We start from the raw sequence: 25764 nt of genomic DNA, 5'->3' as shown, positions 1-25764 counted from the left end.
CAGGGCCCCTCCTTTGGCTCTCAGACACTTGCTTGGTATTTGGAGCGGAGACAGCAGCACACGTGGAACAGGGCGGCCGAGAAGATTTGGCTGCCTCTCCCTGACCACGTTGCAGCTCTGGATGGATTGGCTGCATTGTTGCTTGAAACTACACAATCTGGACTCCAGTGGTTGTCTTCTGGCTGGTAAATGGCCGCACCAGTAATGGTCTGTGAGCTCAGCGGGCACAGTGGGGAGTTCTGGATCTGAGTAGCTCCTTGCTCCCTTGAGAGATGTGTGTGGCAGGACAGCCCGTGGCAGTGCCCTGCCTCCACAACCTCTGGGGCCTGCTTGCGGGGGTCCCCAAGAAGATGGGGCTGCTGCCACTCCCATCTGGCTGGAGTCCCACAAACGCTCACTGTTGCTGTGACTATTCTGGTCCTGCAGGCAGATGGCAGCCCTAATATGCTCACGCCACCCCAGGCCCATCCTCTAGAAAGGCAGAGGCTGCCCAGGGGAGCTTTGCATTTCAAGCAAATAGAGCACAATAGCATCGAGACAAGAATGACACTGATGGACTTCTCACATCGTTTTTCTGTGGAAAGAAAACCACACATGTTGCCACTTTCACTTGTGAAAAATGGAAATGGTTTTCCTGCCATGAGTGACCTCAGTCACTAAAAATGAATTTGTGTGTATTTATCACAAAATGTTTAGATGATTGATATTGATGGCTTCAATAAGCATTACCAATCAGTACCACCAGGGGGCGGCACAGCACAAGGGGAGGAGGTTGGAGAGCCCAGGGCTCCTGTGGTTAACCTGTCTTTTCTCCTTTCCGTGAAAATCCTCAGATACGTTTTGTATTTTAGTTGAATGAAAATACTGAAAATGATACAGTAGAGAGCACTTTTAATGGAAAATTAATTGATAACACAATCTTATTTCAATTTACTTTTTATTTTTAACTTAAACGACTGTGTATTTTCCACAGTCTTATGATGAGAAAGGCTCCAGAATCACGTGTAGGTGTCCTCAACATTTCATAGCTCGAACCGTTCTTTCTTTACGTTGTGCATTGATATGGGCTTCTCAGTTCAGAAAACAAGGCACTATAACTATTTTATCAGCTACATTAATACATTGAAGATATATTTATCCTTTCATTAAAGATACAGCATTTGAATACAATATGGTTTTATGCAGATCAGGTTCAAAACACCCAAGGCACACACTTTATTTTTTCCTTTTTTTTCTTTTCTGTGTTTATTTGAAGGCTCATATTAAAGTTTCAAAATTGCCATGAACAAAGAGTTCCAGAGTGGAAGCAATGGACAGGGATTGTTGTAATTTTGAACATAAAACGGTAAAGACTGTGGAATGCAAAACAAGTTACAGGAACGATAAAATCACCAATACAGCATGGATTAGAAATCAAAGTGATCGGATCTGCGGAAGTCTGAGAAACAAGTTTGGAAATTCTCTGATTCCCCACAAAGCATGGGCAGTCCTGTCTGCATGCAGCTGCTGTGGTCACCCAGCCACTGTGGAATGTTCACCTACTTGCATGGGTACATGGGTGTCTACAGATACAGAAACACATTCCAGTTCCCCAGTTACTAAAATGCCTCCAATTTCAAGTAAAAGAAAAAATCTTCCAATAAGTTTCCTAGTAAGATAAACTAATGTATTCATCTAGGGAAAGCGGTCTGGAAGAAACCATTGGAAACAAAATCTAAGGGGATGTCAAGGTTTGGGAGAAACTATTGGATGGTGAAGCGGGAGAGCTTGAGGGTGAACTACAAAAGATGTGAGGACTGGGATTTTTCGTGAACATGGAAGCATAGTGGCTGCTGCTCAGTTGGAGAATGTGCCAAAGTAGAAGAAATTTTAGGAACTAAAGACAACAAACAAGTTTTCACTGGTGAGGCCAAAGAAGAGGCTCAATGTTTAGGTTTAAAATATGCTTCCCTAAAGTGGAGGGATGGCCCATGTCTTCCTGGCTTAGTTCTTTGCCAATAGACACAAGTTCTCTCTTGCTCCAAGCCTTAGCATGTGGCTTGCTCGTCACCCAGAGAGGTGGCCCAGTTCTGCCACTCCCATGGCCTTATGGGTAGAAGACACACCGCTGGGGTGTGGGGAGACTGGACCCTGAGGGAGGGGTCCAGATCTGGCTGGCCCTCCGCAGCACCCCTGCTTCCACCCAGAACAAAAGGAAAACCCAAGTCTTAGCTCCACACCTGTGACAGTGGCCACAGAAGCAGATTTTGACGTTTTGCATAATTCTGAAATAACATACATGTTTCCATTGATAAATTGAGACAAATTAGCTCAGTGACAGGAGCCTTTTTACTCGATGAGAGAGATTTTCTGGTCAGTTTTAGAGAGGCAGAGCTGGCCACAATACTTGAGATAACCTACATTAGATTGCAAGTTGGGCAGCTTTTTGTTTAATTCAGACAGTGTTCACTGTTTGCAATCAGAACCACAACCTTAGTGCAATAGTATATTTATTTTTTTTTACAGTAATTTTGGTTGCCATACAAGAGATTTAAGGATTGGGAGAAAGTGCAAATTACAGGAGTTTTTTTTTTTTTTTTATAAAGTCTAAAAAGAATAAAAGCACGAAAGTAACAGCAACATAGATAATGCGAACACGTGTCGTTACACAAACTATAGTGTGAAACATATTAGTATTTAAAAAACAAAAAAAAAATTGTTAATGGGAAAATCAATATTGTGGCCTACACACAAAAAGTCATTGCCAGATCAACTGGGTAATGCTTGCTTGTTCAATAACTGAGAAAAAAATTTACCATTTTATTAACTAAAGTATCACAAATAATTCACTTTGTGATATGTAAAGTTCATCAAATCAACAGTCACATTGAGTCATTTTTATATTATGTGAATTAACGTAAAATGTGCACAGACACCCTGGAAAAGGTATCTTGGCAGGTATACATAATTTACATTTTGAGAGATTTGGGTTTTGTATACACAATATTACAGAAACTAGGCATGTAAATGCAGTTTATTATTTAAATTACAGTATGTAACAAAAGTTGATCTTAAAACTTGGAATAATATCAACGTGATCTTTAGATGAGCAGTTTAACATTTGTTCCACCATTAAAGAGGGGCATGGAATAGGGCCTGGTCCTAACATGTCCCAAAGGGGGAGAACAGTGGGTGGTGATTTGAATGAGGAACTATTGCTTTCAGTAGCAAAATAAGCAAATAGAGATAGAGACCGATTTATCTTGGTGACATGTTTATTTGTGGTAAGTGCAGGTTCTGATAGGTCTATTACTTCTACATAATAAGATGATGTAAAAATAAACTATGTTATCAGCTCTGTACTCTTGCAGCCAGCTTGCTTGTGGTTAGTGGCATGTGGCTTGGAGTCTCTTTAAGAAAGGGAATAACATCTGGCCCTCACCAACTGGCTGCCAAAGTTCAACAAACTGAAGTCACTGAGTTGTGACTGGTTATCGTCTGCCAGCGGTTTACTCTCCGAGCTAGTGTTCTGCCTGGCCCTGCGCACAGAGGTAATACCTACCAACTGTAGGCCCAGGGAAAGCGCCATGGCAAAGGGATGGACTCACGGAATTTTGCAGTATCATCAAATGGAAGACAAATTAATGGCCAGACCACCATTTTTACATTTTCTAAAATACAGGGCAGCCTCAGCAGGCCACCTGTGGTAGCCTGTCTTGACATTTCTCTAGAGTAATACTCATCCATCTCACAATGGAAAAACAAAGCACACAGAAGCAAAGTGCCTTAATATTCAATTGATTTCAAGCTGGATTGGATCATTTGAAATATAAAGATTGACCTGCAGAAGGTTTTGGAACAGAAGGTCCAAAAGCTTGGTTTCCAAATCGGTGTGTGGCTGGGAAAGCACGTGTGTGTGGTGTGTATTTTGTTTTTGGAGAAACTGCTGCATTGTGAATTGTAATCACTTTGAAGAAATTGTCCTTCAATGACGAAGTTCTAGCAAAGATAGAAAATATAACACAGCTCTGCTGGTTCAGATGCATCCAAATAAGGTTGATTTAAAAAGGTCATACTTTTATAATTATTCCACAGAAATAGTATTATTAAATCACAAAAGTTTTTTTCTTTAACTTTCTAGCACTGAAGTGGCACAAAGGCTGCCTAGTAGACCAGCCACTTTTTTTTCTTAAAATATTGTGCTTATAAACTATCTGTACAACTATTTAAACTTGCAGTAAAGAAAGAGATTTTAAATTGCTAAATTTTATGTGTTCATTCTAGAGCTGTTCCAGACCTAATCAAGAAAAAAAGAAAAAAAAACAAAACAAAACCATGTTTTATAATTAGAGATGGGCTGAGCTAGTTCTGAAATCATAATAAAACCAAAAACCTGACATTCGAGTATCCTCCAAATGGGGGAGAATGTGCTGGAAGCCTGACTGGGTGTTTTGCGGCCCAGGTGCATCTGGTGACCTCTTTTGGAAATTCGAGGTATTGTTATGGGGTGGAGGGACTCCGGGGAAAGAAAGGGGCAGGGCTCAAGAAAGCCTTGCCAGAGAGGCTGGCCTGGCAGCCCAGGAGACCTCCCTGCTTTCCTCTCCTCATGCCTCTGCTTTCACTCTGATCCTGCCGCCCACCTTCTGTTCCCAATCCTGGGATCTGTCTATACTCCATACCCACTGGGTCCTCAAAGAAGCTGTTGTACTGTTAAGACAAACTGGTGGGATTCCTGGACACCCAGAGCAATAGGGGAAAGCCTCTAAGTACCATCTTCCCTGGCCTCCGAGAGCAAAAGGACTGTCCCAGCAGAGATGCTCACCCTTGGCTGGGCACAGAACTGAGGGACGCTGTGCCCGCCCAGCTCCCAGCAGAGACGCTGTCTCACTGGCAGCCGCAATGTACCTGCCATGAGCTGTGTGTCCTCTTGTTCTTCATGTCAAAGTGGATGCTCACCTGCTCTGATCTTTGCAGAGCTCAAGACATCTTCAATTAAAAAGAATTCTGAGAGGCAGAGAAGCCCTTGCTCTCCATCCTGGATGGGTGCTCCTGGCAGACAACTGCTCTCTTGTCCTGGAGACCTGGAGCGTGGGCAGCTGCACACTGGCTGGCTCCGACGGCCAGGTCTCCCCTTCATTGTGGAATCGTGACTTTGTGCTTTGACTAACTCCATGTGACAAATGCTTGGCCACCTTGGAATTATGTTAATAGACTTGCAGAAATAAAGCAAGCATAGCAAAGCTGGGCACGATCCCATCCAAACTCCCAGCACTGCCAGGAACTTCATGGCCAAGGAGCCATGAATGCAAAACACAGGAGGAGTGGGGAAAAGAATCTGTAGGAAAAAGTTTCTCTACCTCTCAGGCCCAAGGCAGGGCACGGGACAAATGCGTCTGGGAGCATCTCACTGCAAGCTGAGTGCAGGAGAGAGAGGGGTAGGTGAGCATCAGGTGTCCTCCGAGAGGCCACAGGACTGAGGAAAGGCCTGTGCCGGGGCCTGGGGTGGTGAGAGCTGCCCGGAAAGCATAGGACGGAGGTCTCAGGAGGTATCTAGAGTGCACTGGTGTCTGCCTATAAGAGCTAGGATCCCGTGCAAAATCGACGGGGAGCCTCTCGGACCCAGCAAAGCGAGGCTACCTGCATGCTGGGCGGCAGGCTGGGAATCTCGTTCCATGTTAGAAAAACTCTCTCCCCTTGTCCCATGTTTGACAGAAACTGCCCTAGACACCCACATGGCAACCAGGGGTCTTAGGACCCAGCCATGCTGTGGACACAACTCAGTATTTCTTTGGGTACCAGGAGACAAACCCATGGAGTGGGGTTGACGCTCACAGACTTCGCTTGGCATTCAGATGTTTCAGCACGAGCCCATCTCTACTTATAACAAGAGCAGTCTGCGAGGTGGAGAGCAGCCGTCCTTATCTGTCCAGCAGCTGTTTCAAAGCCCTTTCTATGTTCATTCTGTGCCCGACTCGAGTCACCCCAAGATCGATGAGGTCCTCCTTCTGCAGGTTTGGTAAGTGACTGCCATCGATCTCATTGTCCATGAAGGCCTCTTTATGCTCACCCAAGTTTAGACTTTCCAGCCAATCGGCCACGTCTGGTTTAGTCCACAGGTGGACAGGTTTAGTTGTAAAAGGCTTATTAGAGATTGGCTGTTGCAGTATCGAGGGGGATGGCGACCTACTGCGTCCCACTGGGTTCAAGCCAAATAGGTCCCCAGAAGGGGGCTGGCTTGGAAGGCTAAAGACATCTGAGAGAGTGGGAGAAGGAGAGGCGGCGGCAGCAGACAGGGGGGCGGGCAGGATCTCTTTGTTCATCTCCGTTGGCGAGACCACAGGGCTTGGGGCACGTCTTGTTCCTGAGGTCCTGCTTTCATAGTCGGGGGGCCGGCTCTGCAGGGTGATGGGCTGGGAGGTGCCGGGGCGAACAGTGAAGGTGACCGTCGTGCTCCGTGTACCTGAGATGGTGCTCATGATCTCCGGGCTTCTGAAACAGCAACAGCAGAGAAAACCATCACAAGACAGGTCACCGAGTCAGGGCAGCTGGGTGCAGATCACCAAGGAAGGCGAGGGAGACGCCCAAACCATGCCAGAGTGTCTAGTGGCAGATGCACTGGCAGTGAACAAATAAATGATTTGCCATGCCAGAGTGGGGGAGGGGGGAAAGGAGCCAGAGCAGAGTTTGAGACACCAGAGCACACCACGTCAGTCCACTCACTTCAGCTGGGACAGAGGAGCTGGGGGACCTGCCTGTGCTAGGAGGCAGGGCTGGGGGGCCCTCAGCAGGGTGGCCACTGAGGCACTTGGAAGGGGTCCCTCAAAGAGGGCATGGAGACAGGGCCAGCGTGGAGTCCTGTCCCCTGGGTGGAACATGCTGGGTAACATCACCAGTGCCTCCACTTCAGCAGGTGAGAGGGAACACACCTGGAGGAGAGGACCCTCTCAGCTACCTGGCAGCCTTTGGGTTTTTGGGTAAATGGACAACAGCAGGGCAGATCCTTCCCAGGTGGCCCCTTTCAGTAACTGGAACCCCTGTAACTACGTGGGGCACTCAGGGTTTGAGATTACTTGGAAACCCAGATAGTAGGGCATGGCTTGTGTGGCCAGTGTGGGCCGAGCTCACCTTTCTGAGGTGACACCATCCAGCACCCACCAAGTGGAGGTTTTGTTGCAGAAGGAGCTGGGGTGCACTGTGTTATTTTTAGCCCCTTTCATGTGAGAGGCTCAGTGGTATGACATACGGTCCTTACTGAAAAGCAGAATGGGCAAGCCGCCTCATCTTCCCAGGGTGGCCATGGGCATCCCCAAGGGACCCCTGTGCCTTGCCATTCTGGCTGGGCAGGTGAAGCCCTCGGAGCTCAGGTCAGGCAGGATGACTTTTCCAGCTCCAACCTTTACTGGTCCCAGGGAGGTGGCCAGATGACTCGCATAGGCAGGAGGTCCCATCTCAGTGTCAGAGAAGCCCCAGTGCTCACGCTTGCCCACATGGAGGTGGCATTTCACATGCTGCACCCTCACAGGCTTTGGCCAAGGCCTGTGGCAGGCGCTCTCCACACCTAGAGAACAACTGCCGCTCTGGGCCTGGTGCATGTTTTACTGTCCCCACCTGAAGGCCCGTTCATCCCACTGCCCCTAGGAAAGCTACAGCCACTGGGGAGGGGCGAGACGTGTGGGTCTCTTGCTTTCTGGGCTCATTCACGTAGATATGGACAGCCCACCCACCGCTTCTGAAAAGGTCCATCCTACCACAGCTCTCTCCTCGAGACCTGGACTTGAGAGATGTCTGCTGGATCCCTGGCTTTGCCATATGCCAGCTTGGGTGTGTTTTTCTCCCGTCTCCATGTCTTCCCACATGAAGTGGGCTCCTCTCCCTCCTATGTGGTGGGTTAGCCTGGGTGGAGGGGCTCTGGAGAGTGGGAGGCGTGCACTGGTGTGACATGGTGGGCTGCAGCATCTCAGTGAAAGCGTCACGGGCGAGATGGGGAAGAGCTGCGAACAGCAGAGATGCTGCCGTGTGGGGAGCCTCCCTGGAGGGTAGGACTGAAGCCCATGCCTGTCTGCTGGGGGCTAGTTCATCCACTTGCATTGGGGCCATCTTTGGAGCTCAATGGCTGACCACTTAGAGCAGCACTTCCCAAAGAGGAGCCCGCAGACCTGTCATAGAAACCACCTGGGACACTGGTAGGCAGTGAGGACTCCTGAGCTTGTCTTAAAGCTTTGGAAGCAGGAGTGCTGTGTGTGGGGACCAGGTGTCTGCAATTAACAATCTCCCCAGACACTGAGAGACACTGAACCTTAGAGGTCACTTGGTTAGGCCGTGGTTTTCATTCCAGGGCGTGCACAAAGCTAATGGCCCCGAACCCTCCAGAGCTAAAAGCAAAGGGAGTGAGCGGGAGACAGCCCTGCTTCTGGTCCAGTCTGTCTCCAGTCTTTCTTTTCCCTTTCTTTACCATGGATGTATATTTGGGCGAAACCACCCATCAGTTACCTAGGTGCCCCTAAGCTGTGGGACACTGCCCCACTTCAGGTTAGTCACTGTTACATAGAAGGTGGACTAGTCCATAGTGAGAAAGGAGTTGCAAGTCTGAAAGGGGTCTGTGCTGTGGACTTGGCCTTCAATCCAGCTGTGAGAAGTGTTTGCAGGGTCTGGTGGTGCACTGCTGGGCCAGGGACCCTGTCCACCCATAGGGTGTTCACATGCTATTTTCCAGAAAGCTGGGCGCCCCTGAGTGTGAGATATTACACACCAGGCATCCCCATGTAGAATCTGCTCCCATCCCCGTGGTGGCTTGCTGGTCTTGGTTGTACTGATTACACCAACAGGCATAAGGCAGGTGAGACTGTTTCCTCCACTGTTTCTGGGCCCAGTTACGATCAAGAAATCAGAGCCCAGCAGGGCTTCACAGCAGCGGGGAGGGGCCAGCACTCTCTAGTATCTCAGTTTAGATTCTCAACAGAGAGGTGGGCTGTGGACATAGGATACACGAAGTAATCTGTAAATTCCTCTCTCTGGTAGTAAGACCAGGGTGGAAAGACCAGCTCCAGTTGCAACATGAGCACTTAAAACTGGCGGTGCTGTGGCCTCTTTCTCTGTGTTGGTTCCAGACTCACAAGTACACACGTTCTGGGGAAGGCTTATTTGTCCATGCTGATAAAACAATCAAGCCAAGATGATTTAAATCAAATAATGGGTAAGTTGAAAGCCACTGTATTCAGAGGTGATTTGGGGTGTTAATTAGGGCCAAGGACCTTGGGGCACAGGGAGTGTTTTCTATAAAATGGGAAAACATCTTACAATATGACACGTGCCCACAGAAGACTAGAGGAGGAGGAGGGGGTAGCTGAGGTAAAGTTCTGGTCTCCAGGTGCTTTTGCTAAAGCGGACTGCATGGTGACTGTGCCTGCAGCCCTGACTCCGGGCAGCTCCCCCATGGCAGCACGGCTGGGTTCTGGCCTTGGTGCTCACCAGGCCTGGGAATCACTAGGCAGGTGATTCCCCCAGAGTGAGAGCCCCTGCTTCACACCTGGGTGGTATTTGAGGGTCACCTCAGTGCCGCCCTCACTGGGAAAATACCCAGCTGTTCCCAGGTAACTGGGATCGATCTTAGTTTTTGTGAGGAAAGGCTGTGCAGGCAGCTGTGTGTGTGGTTAGGAAGCGAAGAGGAGGCTCTGCACACACCTCAGTGGGCAGTGGGAGCATCAGAGTGGCACACACGGGGTCACGCTGCGCATCAGGTGGCACTTACGTCCCTTCAGCACGACCCTCTTCTGTTAACACCGGTCATGGGAGCAAATGAAAATGACAAATGGAATGACTTGAGACAACACTGCAAAATTAATGAACGAGAAAGGAAGAAACAGAAAGAAGCTGCTTTCGACAGATGAATTGAAGGCAGTGGGGCAGACTCTGGCTGAGAGCCCATCCGTGGTGGTCCCTCTGGCCGCCACAGCCTGCCCAGAGCTGAAACATCAACGTGGCATCACTTTCATAGGGAGCATGGAAACTCACAACCTTGCCTTCTTCTTTGGCTTGGGATAATATAACCACTTATAAAGAAGAAATATAACCAGGAGACATGAAAGAAAATCGTGGCACGGGAGTGACGTTTGCCCCTGCCTGAAGCCCACTGAGGAGCAGCTTATGGTGCCTGAGCTGTCTTTCCTGCAGCTTAGGGAGGATGAGCGAACATTCCTGGTGGGGGAGGGCGCCCCAACAGGACGAGTGCTTTGCTTCAAGTCTGCATCATGAGATGACAGTCCAGTGGCTAATCACGGTGCTGTCAGATGTGGCCATATGCCTGGGCTTGCCAGTGCCCTGCCCAACATCACTTTAGAAAATGATAGCCCTGGGCTGACTGCCCTGCCCTCCTCAGCAGCTTCACTCTATTGGTTAATCACATTGATGGTATTCACTGGATCTTCCTGGTTGCACAGATGGTTATGTTGCTAAGCAACTGCTGGGTTCCCGGTCAGAATACACAGGAATCTGCTGCCCTGATTTAGAACACAGACACATATATACGCTCACACCCAACTCCTCACCAGGTCACCACTGTCTGCCCTGCCTTTTAAATCAAATCCGTTTAGAAATGTGAGAATTAAAAAAAACCTCAAGGTAATTGAGAGACACTCAAAGAGGTGCTGTTATTTCATCAGTCAGCACAAGTTAATTGGGGTGGGGGAAGTAAAGATGCAAGTGGCTTTTTCACTGTTTACAAATTCAATTTGGCTTTTTTTTTTTTTTTTTTTTTTTTGAGACAGGGTCATGCTGCAGTCATAGCTCACTGCAGCCTTGACCTCCTCAAGTGATCCTCCTGCCTCAGCCTCTGGCATAGCTGGGGTCATTTGCTCTTTAACTGTAGCTGAACATGGGCCAAAGGCTGGTCAGTGATGCTGATTAGGCATGCTGGTTCTGTCCCTCCCACCAGCCACCTGTCAAGGGCCTGCTGGGTCTGGCCAGCACTGGGGCTGGGCTGGGAGCCTGTCAACACATGTTCTCTCCAGCACACCCCCCACACCTCTGTGTTTTAGAGATGAGCCCCCATCTTGCCTGAAAATAGCACCGATATCCAAACTGCTTTCTCATTTATCCCATCTTTATAGCCTCCTGATAAGCAGAGCATTGAAGAGACAGAACTGGGGGCACTAAGTCCTTACCTAGCTTCCCCAAAGCCTGGGTGTGGGGACTGGAGCCCACACTGCTCACCTGTGCCATGCTTTGTGTGTCTCAGCAGCTGCCAGGCCTCCACCTCACCCATGGCTCTGAGTACCACAAGGGGGATCCTGGTCAAGTTTCAGTCCTTGAGGCCTGGCCCAGAACAGGGGTGCAATAAATGATTGTTGACTCAACTGTTGATGGATAATACATCCTTTTCCCAGATCAGGAAGTTAAGTGACTTGACCGAGTTTCATAGCCAGACCTGGGAGGCAGGCAGGCAGCCTGAGGCTCTGCCACAGTTCCACCAGGAATCCAGGTCTTCACACTGGGAGGTTTGCAGCTAAGATCAAGAAGGTGCCCAGCTCTTGGGAAGGGAGATTCATCCTGTGATATGCTCTTGCCAAACGGGCCTCATGTCCACATGGGGAGGAAGACTCTGGCTTGAGATCCGCCTGTTGATGGGCAAGGACGAGGCACTCCCATTCATCCTCGCCCAACTCCCATGAGTACCAGCCCCCATGGACACACAACTTGACTAGTGCTCCAGTCATCCACAGTCTCATTTGCTGACATCACCTTCACGTTTCCATCAGGGCCTGGAAGCCCTCAAACCACCCTGGTGGCACTGAGGTGCTGAAAACACTGAGGCCACTTCTAGTACCGAGTCAGTTTTGAAGCAGTCTGTGCTCTGGAATCAGCTGGGAAGAGATAATTTCTAGCAACGCAAAGTGATTTGTTTGAAAATCAAGATGCTGTCAGGATAATACTGCAGAGAGCCCAGGAAGGACTGGAGGCCTTGGCAAAGGGAGACACGTGCTGTGAGGCAGCGGGCGGGGCCTCGGGGGGAAAGCTGCAACATGAGTGCCCACCTGAGCTCACACCCCAGGTAGGCTGAACCCCCTCAGAGGCCTCTGGGACCTGGAGTTTCACAGGAGACATCTCCCTCAAGCCCATCCATCCCATGGAGAAATGAAGGCCAATCTTGAGGTCCCTTCTGGACCCCCTCACTGCAAAGGGCTTGTGACCTAGAGGGGACTCTGGGGAACTTTCATAGGCCATGCCCTCTAGCAGAAGCCATACAAAGAATGAATGTGAAGCTGATCTCTGCCATGGAAGTGATGGTAAAGAACTTAAGATTTATCTGACTTTACAATCGGCGCCTGGTATGTGTAAATTATCTCTCAATAGAGCTGGGGGGGGGGGGGGCAAATGAAACCTGGGGGCCCGGGGCATAGCAGGTTTGTTTTGGATCAAAGCATATAAGTTAGGCAAGCTGGTTCCTTAGGCATTTATTCCTGAGTCTACCTATTTGTCTCCAGAGTGTAGGCCCCTACGCTCCCACAGCAGCCTCCCTGTGTCACCATTGGATTCAGCTTATCACACAGCTGCCTGGGCCATCTTCAGGAAACAAAGTCTGGGCATGCTGAGCCTTTGCGGAAGCCCTCTGCAGATAGCCATATCTGGAACTCGATCTAGCTCATGCGCATGGTCTGCAAGCCCCTTGTAACTGGCTGTGGTTTCATGAGCATGGAAGGTGCTTTCCGGCCTTAGGGCCTTGTACTCCGCCCCGTGCCTGGGGTGCTCCACTCCTGGTTCATGCTGGCTCCTGTTTACATTTCTGGTCATTCAAATGCCATTTCCTTGCAGAGTGTCAGTCCCTTTTTGCACATGGTCACTGTAACCTGCTACTATACCATGGCTGTCTTCTGCAGGTGGTCACTGTGACCCGTTAGTGCATCATAGCCAGCCCTTTCTGCACTGGTCACTCAACCCGCTAGCATGTCGTGGTTCCTTTGTGGCATTTGTCACACTTTGGGTTTCTCTTACTATTTGTTGTCCATTTCTCTTGAGAATTTGAGCTCCCCAAAGGGAGGGAGACCTGGGATGTTTTCTTGTTCAGCGATGAATCTGGGCACAGCATGGTGCCTGGCACATAAAGGCAATCCCTATTTGTTGAGTGAATGATTAGTGACAGAATTGCTGCCCTACTCTGAGGGCCCAGGCATCCTTGTTGGTGTATTTCTCATTATTCTCTCGCCTCAGACTGGTATGAGGCCTATAGAAAGTAGCTCAGTGAACTCCTGACCAGTGAACTCAGAAGACTGTGAGGCTGGGCTGTGATTCCGAGCCTGAATGTCCAGTCTGTCTCCTGGGCCTGCACCTGAGGAGCTTCCGGCTCCGAGCTTCTGTGGCCTTGGCTCCTGTGCTGGGACCCCCAGTGTGCGGTGCTGTCAGGTGAGGAAACCTCTGGGCTGGCAGCTGTTGCCTTGGCGTTCTACTGAGGAGGGACCACTGACTCTTCATGAAGACTCACTCACTCTTCCTTTCCCAAACCACAGTTTCCCTCACTTGATTCAGTTTGAGATCAAAGATGAGATTACCTCCTGGAATAATTAGGCCAGGTGGTCCCGGAACACATTTCTCAGAACTGACACTTCCATTCTTGGCAGGGTGTTTTCAGATCAGGCCCGAGACATGCCTCTAGCATGATACACATTTTCTCTTTTAACATTATGTACTAAAGAGAACTACTTAATTGTCTTTCTTTCGTTAGTGTATTTGTAAGACGCCTGCAAATTCCATGTCATCCTTGATTTCAGGGATGAGCTTTACAGCAGCAGAGACTCATTTATGGCTAAAGTTCAGTGACACATACCCAAGGAAAACAAGGATCTAGTCATTTAATCTGCTGCTGCTTCCTTTGATCCCTTCCTGGATTCTTGCAAGAAGCGAAAAGAAAACAATCTTACCTCAGTTGTTCAGGAAGAATCCAAAAATGGGAGGAACTTTAAAACAGTCAAGTTCAGCTGAGGTTTCTGCCCATTTTGTGAATGAATGTTTGAGGAACAACTCTAAAAATTGTACCTTTCTTGGGCAATCAAAACTTGTTTCAATGGAAATGGGATTTTTGTACCACTGCTTATCTGTCATTTCAAAAAGCATGGCCGGTTTTCAGTTTTCTCTAGAAAAACCATTTCCTTTTCCTCAGTAGGAATTCCCTTCATCCAATTTCATGCCTCATTTGCTCAGGGCCATCACAGCTCTTTATTTTTAGATGCATTTAAAAGTGGTGGTGAGTTGCTGAGGCAGGTGAGCCCAGGTGAGTGTTCTCAAGGCTCCCTCTGATCCTCAGATAATCAAATGCCCAGGGCCCATCAGTGAAGGCCGCACCCAGCAAAGGAGACTTGCCGAGAGAGAGGACTGTGGCTGCAAGGAGACAGCCCTTAGGCAAGGGGGACAGCTTTGTTGCCCTGGCAGCTTTGTCCTGGGCCCCCCAGTGGTGGTCCTGACTGCCCCCCTTGTTCTCGTCAGTGTGTCCCATGGCCGTGGCACACCTCCACGGGGGCTTTGCCCCAAGTGCTCAGCCTGATGAGGTCGTTAGATCTGAGAAGCAAGGGCAAGGGAGAGAGTTGAGCCTAGTTTAGTGCCTACAGCAAATGCCCTGCATCTTTGTCCTCTGGCCATCCTGCTTCTAGTCCAACTCTGAGTGTAATCCTTGGGCAGGAGCAGGAAGGACAGACATGGCCTCTGGGAGCTTGGCAGTGCCAGTGAACCCCTAGTGACTAAGCCTGCTGTTACCAGCTGCAGGGTGACCTCCTAGTGACTAAGCCTGCTGTTTTCAGCCTCATGGTGACCAAAGAGCTTGGCCTAAGGGGAGTCGGAGGCCTGAGAGCAGCCCTGCCTGGGGCAGTTTCAGCCTTGCAGGTGGTGTTGGATATTCCTTCCAGGGGAATCCCTCACTCCCACGAGGTCAGGAGTCAAACCCTGAGCCAGCTCCATGGGTTGGAGGTCTAGTTTCGCAGCTTCCTGTGAAGTACCTTCGGCTCAGTAGCTTCACTGCCCTGCCTTCGGGTTCCTTGTTTGCACAGTGGGAATAATTACAGCCCCTGGCTCAGGGGTGCCATGGAGTGCAGTGCCTGGTGTTTGGTGAATGTTTTGTGTCATAGGTGTGGCCTCCTGTCCTTACTGTAAGAGAGCTGGACTATAAATAACAAGACAGCTGGGAGGCGGCTGTTCTTGGCACCCACGTGTGGTTTGATGGTAGTGTGCTGCAGCTGCTTTCCTTCAGAGTCCAGCAGCATTCTGCCCTGAGGTCTGCTCTGAGCCAGCCCCCACCCAGTGTCACCCTGGAGAAATGCAGAGCAGAGAAACCCTAGAGGCACTGCAAGTTGGAGCTCCATTCCCCTGTGGGCACTCTAGGAGCTCACCCAGCGTGAGGAGTAGATAGGATGAGCTGTCCAGCTGCCATTCAGGAAGAGGTCCCCATAGACAAGGTCCCTGGACTAAGGGTGGAGTGCTCAGGGGAGCACGGCTTGGTGCAGGATGCCCCACTGGCCTCAACAGTGGATTCCTTCCTCCAACTCTACAGCCATTCCCTTCCAGCTCCTTTCTTACTGTAGACATTGCTAACAAGGGGAAATGAGGGTCAGGAAACTCCAGCCTGTGTCCCAGATCTGTCTCCTGCTGGCCGTGCATGTGGACAAACCACCTAGCCTCTTAAAAATGGGTGTGACTTATACCTACTCCCAGGTGTCATAAAAATTACCCACCCGTGTGAAAGTGTTTTGTAAAAATGTGAAACCCTAAGATAAGGCCTCTTAATTGTTGCTTACACATAGAGTCATGATGGAAGACCCACGTTATTATGTAATGGGGAAGAGTAAAACTAGTCAGTTTTTAAGATTTTTGGCTGGGTGCAGTGGCTTACGTCTGTAATCCCAGCACTTTGGGAGGCTGAGGTGGGATTACAGGTATGAGCCACTGCACCTGGGAGGTTTGCTTGAGCCCAGGAGACTGAGACCTGCCTGGGATACATGGTGAGATTCCATCTCTAGCAAAAAAATTAGCTGGGTGTGGTGACATGTGCCTATAGTCCTAGCTACTTAGGAGGCTAGGTGAGGTGGGAGGAGTGCTTAAGCCCAGGAGGTATAGGCTGCAATGAGTCGAGATCACATCACAGCACTGCAGCCTGGGTGGCAAAGCAGCACCCTTTCTCAAAAACCAAACCAAACCAAACCAAACCAAAACACTTCCTTGAGGCTGTTGAGTATACTTGTAGGTATATATGTACATAATTCTTAAAGGGTTTCTCCTTGACTGGAGGCACTGTCTGAATGTCTGCAGTGTCACTGTGCTGCTCTCTTCCAATGCCAGCCTATCGATACTCCTCTAGAGTAATGTGTGGCATCCGAGTAATTTATTTACATCCACACTGAAAAATAACTGGGAAAATGTGGCTCTCAGTCTGCATCTCCAGCCCCAGCTGTATGTGATGTCACTGATTAATGCACTGAGCAGCTTAAATCAGATGCCTGCCCAGCAGGGGTATGGAGAGAGTCTTCATCAGTCAGAATGATGAAACTTGAGATCAAATACCAGTGGGAGAGACTGAAGATGCTGCTGCCTGGGGAACAGCAAAATGGTGCATGCCACAGGGAAGGAGAACCAAGAACCATGAGCCATTGCAGGAGCCAGGTGGGCTCCCAAAAGCCACAGACCACTGAGGGGCCCTGGTGTGGTTTGGATCTGTGTTCCTACCCAAATCTCACCTGTGAAATTGCAATCCCCCGTGTTGGAGGAGGTGCTGGTGGGAGGTGATCAGATCATGGTGGGGGAGTTCTCATGAATGGTTTAGCACCATACCCCCGGGTGCTGTATATAGTTTAGTGAGTTCTCATATAGTGAGATCAGGTTGTTTAAAGAGAGTGTGGTACCTCCCCCATTCTCTCTTGCTTCCCTTCGCCTTCCATGATCATTGAAAGTTTCTTGGGGCTTCTCCAGAAGCCGAGCAGATGCCAGCATCATGCTTCCCATACAGCCTGCAGAACTGTGAGCCAATGAAACCTCTTTTCTTTATAAATTACCCAGTCTCAGGTATTTGTTTATAGCAGTGCAAGAACGATCAAATATAGGCTTTTTCCAGACAGCCTCAGACAGAACCCTCTGGTTGCGTCTAGAAATGACTCCTGACTTATTCTACCTTCAGTTCCAATGGAAATAACGTAAACCCTGCATGATACTGTGAAGGGCCGATGTGGATACAGCTGGAGCCTTCTGCCCCAGGACAGGATGGGCTGGCAGGAAAGAACGTATTTCACTTGGAGTTCACCAGTACAGCCATGACCCAGTGCCTCCCTAGCCTGCAGACCTGGTAGTGATGGAATGGGGAGAAGAACCCACATGTGCAATCAGACACCTGCACCTGCCGCCCACCGACACACTGCCCTCTTGGGGCAGCTAGTCTCCTGCAACCAACTTGAAGCTTGGTTTGGGCTTTGGCGAGGCTCTAAATGGCCTTCTGGGTGGTCCTGGCAGAGATCTGGAGGGCACAGAGGACAGAGTGGAGCTTCTCTTTGGAAGCCAAGGTGGGGAGGTTCCAGCAGCCTCATTTCATTACAAGTCTTTATGAGGGAGTGCTGTGTCCCACCAGGACGGCTGTGCTCATTACTTGGCTGTCCCGGAGTCCAGGAGCATGAGAAAAAGAAGTGTTGTTATTGCATGAACAGATGTGGCCCACACAGGCTTTACGAATTCCCCTCGTGTCCGGCGGGGCTGTTCCCTGAGGGCCTTTCCTGGTCAGCAGGGACAGTACACATGGAGCGGTGTGCGCCTGCACCAACCGCAGACTTACCTTGGAGCGAGGCTGGCGGACTTGGCTCCCGTCGGTGAATCCAGGCCTTCCCCCGGCTTTGCTGATTTCTCTCGGTTCATTTGCTGTAGGATGGAGTTCAATTCGCTAATCACGTTTGCCTTTGGGCCTGAGAGAATCGGGCTTTTGATTTCTGTGACGTCACCCCACAACTTGGAGGTCCTTGGCTGGAGAACCTTGGCCATCCCAGGCTGGGCACTGCCTGGCGGGGGCGGGGGAGCGGGCGGGGGGATAACAAAGCTATCTACATCCTCTTCCACGAGTGCGTCTTGATAAAGTGCATTGCTTTTGTGAATGATGGGCTTCATTTTTGGCTTAGGAGGTACTGGGGGTTTGTCAACCATAAATGCTTGCCCATCTGCATAGACTGTGCAGGTGTCCACATTCTCTCCACCTTCGGAAGACAGGGTGGAGATGCTAGACACGGTGGAGATAGTGCTGGTCGTCTCGAGGTGGTGGTCGCTGCTACTCCGGCTGTCCACCTCCTCGATCCCAGAGTCGGCGACGGCGTCAAAGCTTTCAGGGGGTGGCAGGAATGAGGCAGGCAGACAGTTTGAAAGACTGGCTGGCTTCTTGCTGTCTGCAGAGTTGGTTGGTTGGCTGGAGTTCAACGAAGGGGACTGAGGGGTGTCGTTTTTCTTCTGCTTCACTAAGTCTGTGAGAGCCGGGACAGGAGCTGCCCGGTCATCGGGGATATCAAAACTATTTGCAAATTCCAGGGGAGGAGGCAATGGCTCTGTAAAAATAAAATCCTCATCCAAGTCCACGGATGCCAGAGGGGGAGGAGGGATGCGGAATGGCAAAATCACCGCCTCTTCCATGGAGCCCACCGCCACAATGGTTCTGCCGGGCACGGTGGTGGGCTCGGGGGCAGCGGAGATCTGTAAAGCACCTTCGGTTTCGGAAACACCTTCTGGCACCTCGGACAGCGAGCTGTCCGGCTTTATCTCCACATCTGCCTTCTCGTCCTCTTCCTGCAGGGCGTTGTCCAGCTTGGCGGCGTCCACAGTGTGGACCATCAACAGGCCAGCCGACTTCTGCTGGGACGTGTCCATGATGTCGATCAGCATGTTCTTCTTGTCATCACCCTTCCGGTCCCGTCCCAGGTCAGTCTCGTACTTGTTCTCTGTCTCTTGCCGCCTCAGGGGTCCCCGGGTGTTCTGCCTGGCGGCTGTAGGGAAGCCGGCATCCAGGCTGGGCCGCATTTTGGTATCAATGTAAAGAGGTTTGTTGAGGTCGGCCTTGGGGGCCTCCCCTTTGGGTCCCTGCTGAGACTCCTTCATGGCTCGGTCCCTTGCGGAGAGTGCCAGGGCCAGCGGGGAGCTGGGATCGAGCAGCCGCCCTGTGAGCGGGTGGACGTAATTCCCGGGGCCGGCTGTGCCGCCGCTTGTCGGGGGCACCACTGGGCTGCTCTCAGGCCCCTGGGCTTTGGACGTGGAATTCAGTGCCCTCCCAGCCTCACCCTGAGCACTGGCCTCGGTGCCACCCATGAAATGGTTTTCGGGCTCCCTGGGTGCGGCGCCTGGCATGGGGGATGACAGCTGCTCAGCGCCATCCTCGTCAGCAAAACTCTCCTCCTCGGGGAACATGGAGGGCCGTGTCCTGGGGGCAGGCGGCCCCAGGCCCACGTCCTCGTCCCCCAGGTCTGTGGAGAGGAAGGCCGGGGAGTTCCTCCTGGCTTCCAGCCGCTTCTCCCTGTCGCGGACGGCTCCGGCGATGGCGGCGGCAAAGGGGCTGCTGACGGTCAGGCTTTCATCGGGCCGCAGCTGGCCTGGTGGCTCCGGGGCCTGGGGGTCGATCTCCATGCTGCTGCCCTGGCTGCTCTTGCCGCTGCTGCTGGTGGACGGCTCCTTCACGATGATGGTCGGGATGGGGATGGAGCACGTCTTCTCAGGGCTGTCCTCCACGTTGGACTGCTTCACCAGCATCCCCTTCCGCCTGGCGGGCTTGGCGGGGACGTAAACGGCTTTGCTGGCGATCTTCCCCACCTCTGAGTACGGGTTTTCGGGCATCTGGCCCCTCTTGTTGCGGAAGTTGGCCTGTGGGCCAGCGTTCCGATTGTAGAGGTCTTCAGAGTCCAGGGAGTAGCGGTCCAGCTCTCTCCTGAAGTACATCCCCTTCTCCCTCATCATGGTGGCCACTGTGTCGGACCTGGTGGCGGGGGACATCTTGGCAGCAGAATTCTGATTGAACGCAGGCTTAATTGTCCCGTAGACTCTTGGAGTTGGGGACTTGGGGCAGTTGTAAGTGGTGGGGGAAGGTGGTGGCGGGGATGGGGGCACAGACTGTGGCGGAGGGGGGATGTCCTCGGAGGTGTCTGGCATGGACAGGCTTCTGGTGAACTTCAGCATTGGAGGAGCCAGAAACTGCCGCTCTTCCTCTGTTATTCCTACAAGTAGAAGATAGGTTTAGCTTTAGGTCACAGCAGTAACAAGGCCTATGTTCCTAGAAACGTGTGATATGCTATGTCCCCACAAACTCAGATCAGATGATGAATGGGTGTTCATGAAACACAGCACAAGCCACAATGTCGAGTGGTTAGTCACATGGCCCGCCGTGAGCCAAAGGACAAGAAAGGGAAGGACAGAAAGGCACTGGGGATGCTGTGAGTGAGCTGCTGTGGGGCCTCTGGGCGCAGGCTGCAGCACGGATCTGTGTGAGGCCAGGGCAGGAGGGCGCCTGATGCTGAGCTGCGTGCCACTTTGCAGGCCAAGTGGGCAGCTCGCCTGGGGCTGCACGTGTATGTGTATGCGCACATATGCTTGTGCTGGCACTGGGGGCTGGGTTGGCTAGACCAAAACGTATCATTCCGCCATGCCCCTTCAGGTGTGGTAAGGGCTCCTTGGGGTGTTTTTAGGGCAGGGGCTTAAGGCTGTCACCTGTCCATCTGAAATGAGAGCAAAGAGTTGCAGGTACTGCTGTGTTTATGTGGCAAGGATGGTGTGCAGTCCTCCATCCAGATGGCAATTGAGCCCCGCGGCTGCCCAGATGTACAGGGAGGCCTCTGGCACCCTGAGTGCAGCCATCTGCCCACCGTTGGCGCTGTGTGTGCTGGAAGGAGGCGCGTTCCTTCTAGGGTCACGTGAATCCTTTTGTTGCCTGACTTCACTGGGCCCCACTAAGGGTTCTGTGTGTCCTGGAGTCCTTTGGACCTGCAGAGAGCTGGGTGGCTAGGGGTTGCTAGCTCAGAGGAGGGGCCATGTGGGCTCTGGAGCCTGTGACTGAGGGGAGAGCCCAGGTTCTTTTAAAGACCCTGGCCTGAGCCGGGCCTCAGCGAGCCCCTTCTGCGTCCCCATGGCAGCCCTGGAACTAGCCCTGCCCGAGACCGTCTGGTGCAGCAGCTGAGGGCCCAGTGGCCCACCATGATCATGACTGACCAGGCTTCAAGTGTGGCTGACCTGGCACAGAGTCCAAGTCGTGTTCCATGAGTTGACCTCATGAAAGTATGTGAATGTTGAGTATGGGGGAATGCAGCTGAGGTCCTACAACGGCCAGCAGTGGGGCCTGAGGGCTCTCTGGGTATGTTGCCTGAGTGTGACTTTACAAACTGTTCAGCAGCTCAAGACACAGAAATGTCAACAGGAGCACTGGGGGAGAAGGGAAGCAAGACACGCACGCACGCACCGACAGACGCACGGCACAGGGGATCTTGTGTCGGGGGCATGCAGGTTTTTCAAAGAGGTAGCAAAATAAATTACTTAAATGAAAAAAATTCCTAGGACAAACTACAATAATTTATTCCAATGAAAACTTCCATTCGATAAGGGTATTCCAAATTTAACATACTCCTTGTGGGAGGACATTTTGGCATTGCAAAGATGGGTCATTCAAGGCATTCTCCATTGACCAGTCACTACGAGTTGGTTGCCTGGCAATTATGTTCCCAAGGAGTACTAATTTAAGAATACACCTTATAAAGTAAACTGGGTTACATTCAGATTACAGATTCCAAACCATAAGGGTTCACTGACCTGATAGAAAGATTCTGCTGTCTGACAGGAGGAAATCAGCTGTTATTAACCAGTAACCGCAAGACAAACACACAGCTCTCCCCGAGTTTGGTGGTGCGGGGGAGCTTTAAGTGCAGCAGACACCACATCCACGGCCACTTACTGCCTAGTGACTGCCTACAGTCATCCACCTCAGACTCACAAAGATGCTGCGCTTTTATACAGCAGCCCAGAGGCATTTCCAGAACACACAGGACAGTGCCCCTGGGGTGGGCTGGGCATACCAGAGTCCCAGGGCTGCCCCCACAACTCTCACAGGGCAGGGACCTTAGCTTCTAACAGAATTGACACAGTAAAGGCAATGCTGAATTATCTCACAAAGGACTGTCTCAAAAGGGTCAAGTGTGACCTTGTCTCAAGGTCAAGTGTACCTGTGCCTGCAACAGAGTCAATAGGAATAGTTGTGACATTAAGAAGAAAGGAAGGCAGTTTTCTGCAACACACAGTACATTATTTCATTGGAATTCTGACCTGACCACCCTTGGAAGTATATCTGCTGAGCTCATGCTCCTGGCCTGGCGGTGGCTAGGGAACACAGGGAACCCACTCACCCTTCCCACCCTGAGCAGGGCAGGGTGGAGCAGGGGGGCTAGTCCAGACCACCTCACCCACCCTCCCCCTTTACCCTGCTGGAATTATCACAGATACTGGTGTTCGAGATTATACAAGGCACCCTGGAGTTTGTATCCTTCGGGGTGGATAAGTTTCATGCCACTCAGTTGTTCCAGTGGCTCCCTGGTGGGCAAAGTCAGGTTTCTGCCCTCCGGTGGGTGGGCTGGCAGGGTGTTGCTGGGGTGGGATGCCAAGAAAGCTGTGGCAGGCCCGGGGTGGGGCGGGGAGGGCCAGAACTTCCGAAGGGCTCTATGGCGTGTTTGAAAGCCCAGGGCAACTTCTGTGGGTGAGTGCCACACTTCTTACCTATTGATTTCTGCCTTCGCATCGTACCTCGAGGGAGGCCCAGAAACGGGGCTTTTGGGCTCCCAGGAACAGTAGGTGTCATCACGGCGATCCCTTGGCGTTCATACACAGACTGCAAACCAGAGAGCCCAGGGTGAGACGCAGCCCTGGCCAGCCCCCTCCCACAGTCACAGGCCCCAGAGGCCACAAGGGAACTTCTGTTGCTGCAGCTCCCACAAGCTGCTTCTGGAGCCACCTCAAGTCTACAGGGAGGCTGGTGAGAACCACAGCATTGAGCGTCCAGGAAGGGCCCTCTGTCGGCACCTTTCCTATTGGCTGCAGTGCTGTTGGCCTCTGACCCTGTGAGGATGGCAGCACGCCTTGCTCCATGGAGATGTGGTCTGCTGTGATACCATTCGCCAGAGCAGCTGGACAGACACGTCTCTCTGAGAGAGGGGCCAGGCTGGATGTCCTGCGGGAGAGTGGTGGGCAGTGGAGTCTGGCCTGTGTCCATACCCCACCCCCTGTGTGCCATGTGGCCTTCAAGTCCTTACACAGGAGCCAGCATTTCCTCTTTCATAAAATGGGCTCATGACACCAGCCCCGTAGTGTGCGCGAAGGCCAACTAGGTGCCGTCACTGTGTGGGTGAGCGTGATGTGCTGGCTAGCTTGCGCGAGCCCCAGGGCTATTCAGGGTTACAGCTGGAGTCTGCAGCAGCGGGTTGTCCCCAGCTTCCTCCCTCCTCGGCTGTTCCAGGAGCCACCCAGGGCTCCCCTCCTCCACCTTGGAAGCAGAGTCCTGGTGCTGCCCACCCTTTTGCTGCCCCAGGCTGCTGATTTATCTGCCAAGTTGAGATGGCTCAGGGCCCCATACCCGTAGTGTTGGAGGGCAACCCAGGAAAATATCAGATGTGGACGCTCGATGGAAATGTTGCAAGCTTTCATTACTCCAGCTTGGAGATGCAGTTTCCATGCGTCCGCAGCCTCTGTCTCACTGTGTGGCCCTGAGGCGGGGGAGGAAAGTGGGACCCTTTGGGGAGGTCAAGGGTACTTGTCTCAGACACCCCGCAACAAGGTGGGGCACATGGGCACTGCAAAGGACTGGGAACAAAATGGGAGGCAAGGACGGGCAGGCACTTGTGGAGTTCAGAGGTGATGGGAGGAGGGGTGAAGGCAGATATTTTCATTTTAATCATTAACAGTTATTTAATGCACATTACAGAAAAGCCTTATGGTAAATTTATAATATTTATGGGTGCTATTGTTCAAGAAAAGGCACAGTGAGTTAGTGTGATACTGGTTCAAAAAGAATACTAAATTGGGTAAGCAATCAGGATAGGTAGGCAGTGCCGGAATCCAACATCAGGCTCAAATGGCTGCCTCTGGAAAACCGAGAAGCAATCCAGGGGTCCAGGAGGCCAGGCCTTGCCCAGGACGTGCCCGAGGGGAATCGAGCAGCCTCTGCCCTAGGCCCTTCTCCAGCTGTGTCCCTCCTGACTGCCCAGGGAAGGTGACCATGGCATGGGCAGCCTGCTCTGAGCTGGGCACCCACTGCACACAGCACACACTGAAGCCCTTCATGGCATTTCTGGCTCTGAGGACAGGTGTTGCCCAGGATCTTGGAGCATCTGGGCTGGGGGCACTGCCACATGGGATGTGGGACAGATGGCCTCTTCCAGGCCAGAGCATTTCTGTGCTCTGGGTGGACTAGGAGCCGAGATTCCCTCTGTCTGAAGAGCACGTCAAGGCCCCTCACATCCATCTGCTCACAGGTCCTCAGCCAGGTATCATGGGGAATGCCTTCAAGGCTTGGGGTACTCAGTGAACGGAGGCAGGCAGTGTGGTAAAGGAGGGGCAGGGCTTGGATATAGCCTGCTCTGTCCCCCAACTGTGAGTCTGCATGGACCCGGCTGTTCGTCCTATGGCCGTTTAGATTTGGGCCCCATCTCTGGACAGCATGAACCAGACATGAGAGCGTGTGCACCTCAGCTGCTGAGACAGCCCACCCACTTCCTGGGTCACCGCCCATCTCCCCCCGCGTGGTCCCAGGGCACTGCCACTCACGTTCATGTCCGAGCCCGCCGGGAAGCACCGGCTGCTGGGCCGCTGCTTGATGGTCGCCACCCTCGGCTCCACGGCCATGTTCTCAGCAGCACGGGAGGGCTTGGAGGCCGGGACTATCTCCTCGGGTTTATCTGCAACACAACCACGAGGATTGGAGCAGCAACACCAGCGGGGGAAGCTGGGTGTAGGTAGGAAAGCGCATAGGTGCAGCAGCCACTCCAGCATCCAAAACTGGGGGGGGTGTTTGTCGTTGCTATGGGGAGCATGCATATGCCTCTGACACATGCATTCCCACCAAGGCACGGACTCCTTCCCCAGACCTTGCCCTCAGAGGCATGTGGAGGGACATAGAAGACCCTCCACAGCTCGGCTGCCTCCTTGGAAGTGCTCAGCCCACCAAGGGCTCCTCAAGCTTTTTAGACCATTTATTTCTTTTTTTTTTGTTTGAGACAGAGTCTCACACTGTTGGCTGGGTTGGAGTGCAGTGGCATGATCTTGGCTCACTGTAACCTCTGCCTCCCAGGTTCAAGTGATTCTCTTGCCTCAGCTTTCCGAGTAGCTGGGATTATAAGCACATGCCACCACACCCAGCTAATTTTTGTATTTTTAGTAGAGATGGGGTTTCAACATGTCGGCCAGGCTGGTCTCAAACTCCTGACCTCAGTGATCCACCCAGCTTGGCCTCTCAAGATGCTGGGATTACAGGCATTTGGGCCATTTCTTTAGTGGAATTACTTTATTCTTACTAATGGGATTTATTCTTGTGAGGGTTGACTAAACCGACTTTTTGAAGCTTTTTTTTTTTTTTTTTTTTTTTTTTTTTTAAGAGACCCAGAAATGTGGTTTCTTTGTAACTGTGATGACCAAGACATGAGGACCTGCCACCCAAGGCAGTGTGGGTGTTTAAGAGGCCAGGGTGGTCACGGGCCCCCAGACATCAGTAAGTGTTGCAGAGGGAAGTCTCCATTTATTTTCCCCGAAGCAGAACCTTCCCATTTCCTTAAA

At 51.6% G+C, this 25764-nt stretch overlaps 1 protein-coding gene and 1 long non-coding RNA gene across 10 annotated transcripts in view; one reads left to right on the top strand and one right to left on the bottom strand.

The window, feature by feature from the left end:
- Nucleotides 1–923: 923 nt before the first annotated feature.
- Nucleotides 924–25764, bottom strand: part of SHANK2 (SH3 and multiple ankyrin repeat domains 2) — a 687472-nt gene continuing 662631 nt past the window's right edge. For 3 of the 9 annotated variants that reach the window (XM_032282493.1, XM_032282495.1, XM_032282494.1), the window contains exons 22-26: nt 24760–24890; nt 22717–22828; nt 21760–21780; nt 17771–20177; nt 2472–6468 (exon numbers count right to left, since the gene is read on the bottom strand). In XM_032282493.1, coding sequence (XP_032138384.1) covers nt 5898–6468; nt 17771–20177; nt 21760–21780; nt 22717–22828; nt 24760–24890 — 3242 coding nt within the window. In that variant the 3' untranslated portion in view covers nt 2472–5897. Of the gene's footprint in view, nt 6469–17770; nt 20178–21759; nt 21781–22716; nt 22829–24759; nt 24891–25764 lie in introns of all 9 variants that reach the window. The other 6 variants (XM_032282487.1, XM_032282492.1, XM_032282488.1 and 3 more) reach the window with 5 other exon arrangements.
- On the top strand, nt 23874–25761 carry LOC116554575. The gene is made up of 2 exons (XR_004270230.1): nt 23874–23958; nt 25650–25761. It is a non-coding gene; the product is annotated as an uncharacterized LOC116554575 (long non-coding RNA).

Source organism: Sapajus apella, unplaced genomic scaffold (genome assembly GCF_009761245.1).
Source record: "Sapajus apella isolate SASKATOON/1434 unplaced genomic scaffold, GSC_monkey_1.0 scaffold14, whole genome shotgun sequence".
Taxonomy (NCBI): domain Eukaryota; kingdom Metazoa; phylum Chordata; class Mammalia; order Primates; family Cebidae; genus Sapajus; species Sapajus apella.
Note: the sequence above shows the minus strand (reverse complement) of the source record. Positions and strands in the feature narration are given on the sequence as shown.